We start from the raw sequence: 6,043 nt of genomic DNA, 5'->3' as shown, positions 1-6,043 counted from the left end.
CTCCTTTCCATAGTGATCTACCTTTTCTCAACAGGCTGTGTTGGAGCTAATACGTCTTTCACGATGGAATTAAAGAAGCCTGCTGTGCGAAGGATAGGGTTGGGGTAATTACTCCCCTTGCATGAAGCTAGGTGCTGCACACGTGCTCGCAGCGATTGTGTATTTTATGGTTTTCGTGAACGTGTACGAAAGGTGTAATTCGCCGGTAGTTTCCGTAACAAAAGAGGCCGACTTGAGAAAAAAAGGGTACAGCTACGAGCAAAACATAATTACTGTAATCATGTGCAAGCCCCGGGGGCGCTGGCTGCTATCAGGGCAAACCCTTGCTTTACCCCGCTCCCCTTCCCTCGCCCTCTACACCTCCCCCACCTCCCCCTCTCCCCTTCAATATCGTAGGCCGCATGCGGCGGCAGTGCAGTCGCAGCCCTCCCCATCCCATGGGCGAATAATTTTTTTTTCCTATATATTTTCTTTCACTTCCCTCCATCTCTACCCCCCCCCCCCCCCCCCTCCGACTGTATACCCCTGCAGCGAATGAACAAAAACGGTTCCCTTTTGCCTTTCCGGAGGTCCCCCCTTATTCCGGAGGCCCTTCTCCTCTCTCAATTCCAGCACACATCCACACAATACGGGCCAACAGACCTTCTGTTGTGCCTCCCCTCCCCGCATCAAGCCAGTGCCCCACTGCCGTCCCCCTACCGGCCCTCTGGCAGGGCCAACTGCCATGCGACAATCCAACGCACACAGACGCACACGCACACGCGCGCGCGTTCACACACACACACACTCACAGCGCGCCGTCCGTTCCTTTGCTCGCTCACGTGCGGAAGCGCGCAGCCGGTCGCTCGCGCGTGCTAGTTCCTATCGCTCGCGGCAGCGCCAGTGCAGTGGGCTACCAGCACCGCGTACGCACGTCCTCGGCTTCCCAGAAATCTCCGACACTGTGTCGCGTACACCGACAGGAGCAGAACCGTCGTAAAGTGGTGTTCTCGTCGGTAGCCGCCGGAGCAGAAAATGAGGAAGTTTACTGTGTGACATAGTGCGGGCCAGTGTTGTCAGTAGTCGCGTCGCGCGCGCGGCCGTCGGCCTCTCACTGGACAGAACGGGACAGCGCGCGGCTTCCAGCCGGGCCGCCACTTAGCGAGAAATAACCAGACTTAACGAGCGCTGCGCCGCACAAACTGTGAAGTAAACATAAAAGTGACCGAGTGGGCCGTAATTGGACCAGTACTGTCAGGGCAATTGACAGTGTCGGACAGAGAGAGGAGCCGGCGTGAATGAGCCAGAAGAGAGTGTCTGCGCTTCTCCCGTGTTTTGTTTCCTCCGCCGCGAGTGTCCGGCCGCGTAAGGCGGCGGGAAAACCTAGTGCGAAGTGGCTTCTGCTGTTGTCGACCTGACTCCGCCCGCATGAGCGCGGCTCGCTTCCCGCCAACGCCAGTTGCCAGGAAACGGTTGCCATTCGAGTTCCCGGTCACGGTTCAGCGAGCGACAGAGCGCGCCAAACCGTTGGCGTGACTGCACAGCACAGGCCGATCGCGAGTGGAAGGCACTTTCGTTGTCTACGAGCACACTGGATGCAAATTAACCAGCCGTCCGTGGCGCTGCACCAGAAGCCGTCAGCTGGCGTCGAGACATCTAACAGTGGCAGCTCTTTTTCGAAGATGACGACTATCGGCATGAGTCCGTTCTCGCGACTGGATGTGGTACGCCAGGGCGTTCCCAGGCCAGAACGCCGAGAGATCATCATTTTGCGGAAGGGTCCGAAACCGCAGTCCCCTCCGCTCGTGTCGATGGTGCCAGTGGCCTCAGCAGTACCGGTGAAAGAGGAGCCCAGCGACGGCGCTACTCCAGTCGCGCCCCCGATTTCTGGAGGACGCAGGAAGAGGACGATGGCCTCGAGCAGCCGCAGAGACGGACAACAGCCTCCTCCGCTGGCCGTAGCGCGGCGGAACGCGCGAGAGCGCAATCGCGTCAAGCAGGTCAACAACGGCTTTGCCAATCTGCGCCAGCACATCCCGGCCGCTATAACGGCGGCGTACGCTGCCGCCTCTGGCGCCGACCTGCGCGCCGGTGGGATGAACGGAGGCGGTGGCGCTGCTCGGAAGCTGAGCAAAGTGGAGACGCTGCGGATGGCCGTCGACTATATACGCCGACTGCAGCAGCTTCTGGCCGAGGCGGACGGCGTCGAAATGCCGACGATGGGACCGGCGTCGGGCGCCGGGAACAACGGCGGCGCCGACTCGCCCCCGGTGCTCATCGAAGACGACGACGACGAGTCGATCGCGGGATTGGACGCCAGCTCCCCGGAGCCGCAGCACAGCGTAGAAGCCGGTTTCCCCAACACGCCGGAAGGCGCCAGCAGCTCGTCTCTGCTCAACTTCGTGGGCGCGACGTCTCCCCAGCGCCAGAACGAGCACTACTTTGCATCGTTGACGTCGCCGTCGAAGCATCCCTTCCCACCCCAAACGACTTCACCGACTAGGCAACAACACGTCTCGGAAAGCTGCATAGTGCCGTCTGTCTTGTCAGTAGAAGAACTCGCCACCAGTTCGCATTTTAAGCAACATGACCTGTCTTCACGACTGCCTACTGTGGAGCGGACGCTACTCCTGTCGCCAGACGAGACCGCCGGCCTGTCGCAGGAGAAGTCGGAGGCGCCACACTCGGGACTCGCCTACGACGTCGCGACGCTGGTCTCCGCGGGCGGCGGCGCCACTTCCGGTTTGCTGAGGCCGCAGCTGCCGCTGGCTCTGTCCAGATCGCACCTGCAGCAGCTGTCCGCTTACGAAGCGGCCGCCGCCTCACCACTGTGCGACGACGCCCTGGACGGCTCTGCGCCGGCGTCGGCCACGTCCACCTTTCTGAGGGCACACCAGCTGGCCGCCAGCCTCGTCGCCCAGGGCTACCACTACACCCTCCAGGTGCCGCCTGCACCGCATCCAGTGGTCCTCAAGAAAGAACCCTCTGACAGCTCCGACGTCATGGACGTCATTGGCTCTTGGTGGGACCACGAGCAGAAGATGAGGCAGCAGACGGCCACATAACCGATCGAATGGTAAGAACAAATCCATCTTGTATTCCGGCAATCTGCTACCTTCCCCTAACACATCTCAAAAAAAAAATCCATGATGAGATCATGATATCTCACGGAACCGCGGCTACGTGCAATTACAGTGAAGAACGTTAGCGTGTGGGTCAGTTGGCATGTTTCAATAGGATAACTGGTTTAGATCTTCCACACAGTTCTTTACAGGTCTTTTCCAGATCAATACATTTAACTGTTACGTAGCGCAGCTAGTCAGCATGGCAAAGACTGAAGTTTAGTTCAGTTTTCGCCCTTCTAACAAGGTGAAGTTCGCAGTAATTAGAAATACATTAGAGGTCGAAATCAGCAGTTCTAACAAAACAAAACAAGTGCCCCACATCGTGTTTTCCTCGATCACCACAAAATAGTTGCCCATAACCCCCCCCCCCCCCCCCCCGTCGGAGGTTCGCGAGAGTCCTCCCTCAGGGATGGGTGTGTATGTTGTCCTTAGCTTAATTTGTGTGTAATAGAAGTTTGGTCCCATAGTCCTTACCACAAATTTCCAATGATTTTTATTCGTTTTGCTCATTAAAAGAGTTCTCCGTACCTTCTTGTCCTGGTGTTTCTTGTTTTCTTATCATCCAAGAATCTCATCGTCAACTCTATGTGCTACTTATCGCAATATTCTGCCCTGTTTTATTTTTACGTTTCTCTACGCATCTGGCTTTAGGCACTAGCCTCTCAAAAGCTCCGCTATAGGCCGGCCGGTGTGGCCGTGCGGTTCTAGGCGCTTCAGTCTGGAACCGCGTCACTGCTACGGTCGCAGGTTCGAATCCTGCCTCGGGCATGGATGTGTGTGATGTCCTTAGGTTAGTTAGGTTTAAGTAGTTCTAAGTTCTAGGGGACTGATGACCTCAGATGTTAAGTCCCATAGTGCTCAGAGCCAGCTCCGCTATATTGATATCTTCCGTGAAATTCATATACTGTAAAGTTTTACTTCCGTTGCTTGTTACCACTTAATGCTGACCTTTTTTGAACTGATCTTTTTAAAATACCGGTATTATAATGAGTCTCCTTTGTCATCTCTGTGAATACGTCTACAGAGTCAAGCAACTCTTGCGCGTGGTAGCAACAATATATCACGATGTAGACCTCCTCTTGATTCTATTATCAATTGTAGATCAAAATACTGCCACGAGAATTTTCCATTCTGACTTCAGATTTCTACGGATTTAGAGCAACATCCAGTAAATCTGATTCCAGGTTCATTCAGGCCTTCTACTGAAGCAACTGTCAGTATTGTAATAATTTTGCATTATCTCTAATTATCTTTATTGTAGTAGTAATCCCACGCGACACTTTCCGAATTCAGTGGTTCATTCGAAGTGATTTCGCTGTCCACTTCTATTGGCTTTGTATTATTTTGATATTTTAAGGAAGATGTCTGTGAAATTATCCCATGTTACATATGTAACGGAAATCTGATAAAATATTGGTTTATGTTTTCCATGCAAAAACTATTTTATTTTTGACAATATGCAGCTTTATAGTCGATTTCAACATTTAACTTGTCATCAAATGCAAAGAACTTAACAGTAACAATGAATATTATTTGCTTGAAACATCGAAATTCATCCTACATTTTCCAGTTGGTGAAAAATTATCTAAGTGAATCATTGCTGTCTTTTAGTTAGTACTCCTTGTTTCTTAGCCGTAGTTATTGACTTGGAACTGAATTGTTTTGTTAGGATAGCCGATTTCAACCTATAATGTATTTCTTCAATCTTCGGATGGGTTGTATTTAGTGAACGAAATGTTCATTACATGGGTTGTGAGTTTGACAACGAACGTAAAAATCGTTTTGTTTACCAAATGCCACCCATAGTCACTTGTATTTGAAGATGGCCACCGCAGGCCGAAATCAGTTATGATTGAGTCGTAGAATATTATTGCACCTTAAATAAAAAGAAGTTCACTATAGAAACTTCTCATAAAATTCAGGTTTAGAACACAGTAAGCAAGAGAACGGTAGTATACTGCGCTTTTTTATTTTATTTCTTTTTTCATGATCACGTTTCAACAAATCTGAAGATGTTTCGTTTCTATAATATGCGTCCTCGATTTATAAGGGTCACCAATAAAGGGAAAAAGGATAATTTTGAAATGAGACCTTTCCATCTGTTTCCTTGGCCTGTAAACAAATTAACGTTGAAAATAGTATAATAATGTTATGCAACTTCCTGCTACAGCGTTTCTTTATTCGGCATTCTTCGTGGTGCGAGCAGCACTTGCTGCTTCCTTACCGAATGGGACACGCGCGTCAGTTCCAATGAAGTCGAGCTATACATCGGCTTCCTTTCCTAGAAAATAGGGCTCCAGTCGGATCAGATACTGTATACGTGTAAATCCGTTGGTTCTCGTAATCATTACAGACCCTGGTCGAAATATCGTACCGTTGTACTTCAGGACGCACATGAATGACTGAAAACGCAATGCATTTGTCTTCAAATACTCGTCATTCGTCACATTATCGTACCCTTATGAGACGCTATCAGGCGTGATACATTTCCAGCAGATCGTAAGATTACATGTCAAACAATGCAGCTCTGGCTGCGGAACAAAGCTTCCACAATGCACCAGAATACAAGTCAACAATTAATCTTCTTTAGGGATCATATTTGTGTGCTGGTGCGGGAATCGAACTCTATTCCGCATAAGCCCTACCATTTAAGCCATTAGAACGTAGCCGACGCCTCTTCCTTAGGTTCATTTCAGTTCAGCACACAACAGCAGTAAGAAATATCACCTGTCTTCTGAGGAACGTTCAGTTCAGAATGCACTCAGTTTCAGAGCGGGACATGATTCTCAAAAATATATAATTTCTACAGTTTCCAGGTTTAGTCTTGTTTTCTTATTATTGCTTGTGGTAATGTAAAATACACAATAATTACAGATCCGGTATGAGGGAAAAAGAAAAACACATGTTTGGCTTAGAAACGCCTCACGTCAGCTCCTTTG

The 6,043-nt window shown here is 50.4% G+C and overlaps 1 protein-coding gene across 1 annotated transcript; it reads left to right on the top strand.

Moving 5' to 3' along the window:
* Nucleotides 1-898: 898 nt before the first annotated feature.
* Nucleotides 899-3,049, top strand: LOC124606961. Its single transcript, XM_047139099.1, has one exon. The coding sequence runs from the start codon at nucleotides 1,575-1,577 to the stop codon at nucleotides 3,042-3,044; it is 1,470 nt and encodes a 489-aa protein (XP_046995055.1). The 5' UTR covers nucleotides 899-1,574; the 3' UTR covers nucleotides 3,045-3,049.
* Nucleotides 3,050-6,043: the final 2,994 nt, after the last annotated feature.

The sequence above is a fragment of the Schistocerca americana genome, chromosome 3, assembly GCF_021461395.2.
Source record: "Schistocerca americana isolate TAMUIC-IGC-003095 chromosome 3, iqSchAmer2.1, whole genome shotgun sequence".
NCBI lineage: Eukaryota > Metazoa > Arthropoda > Insecta > Orthoptera > Acrididae > Schistocerca > Schistocerca americana.
This window is presented reverse-complemented; position numbering and strand designations above follow the sequence as displayed.

Bases quoted from the DNA above. Each gene is read 5' to 3' on its own strand.
- LOC124606961 (XM_047139099.1), top strand. From the start codon at position 1,575: ATGCAAATTAACCAGCCGTCCGTGGCGCTGCACCAGAAGCCGTCAGCT.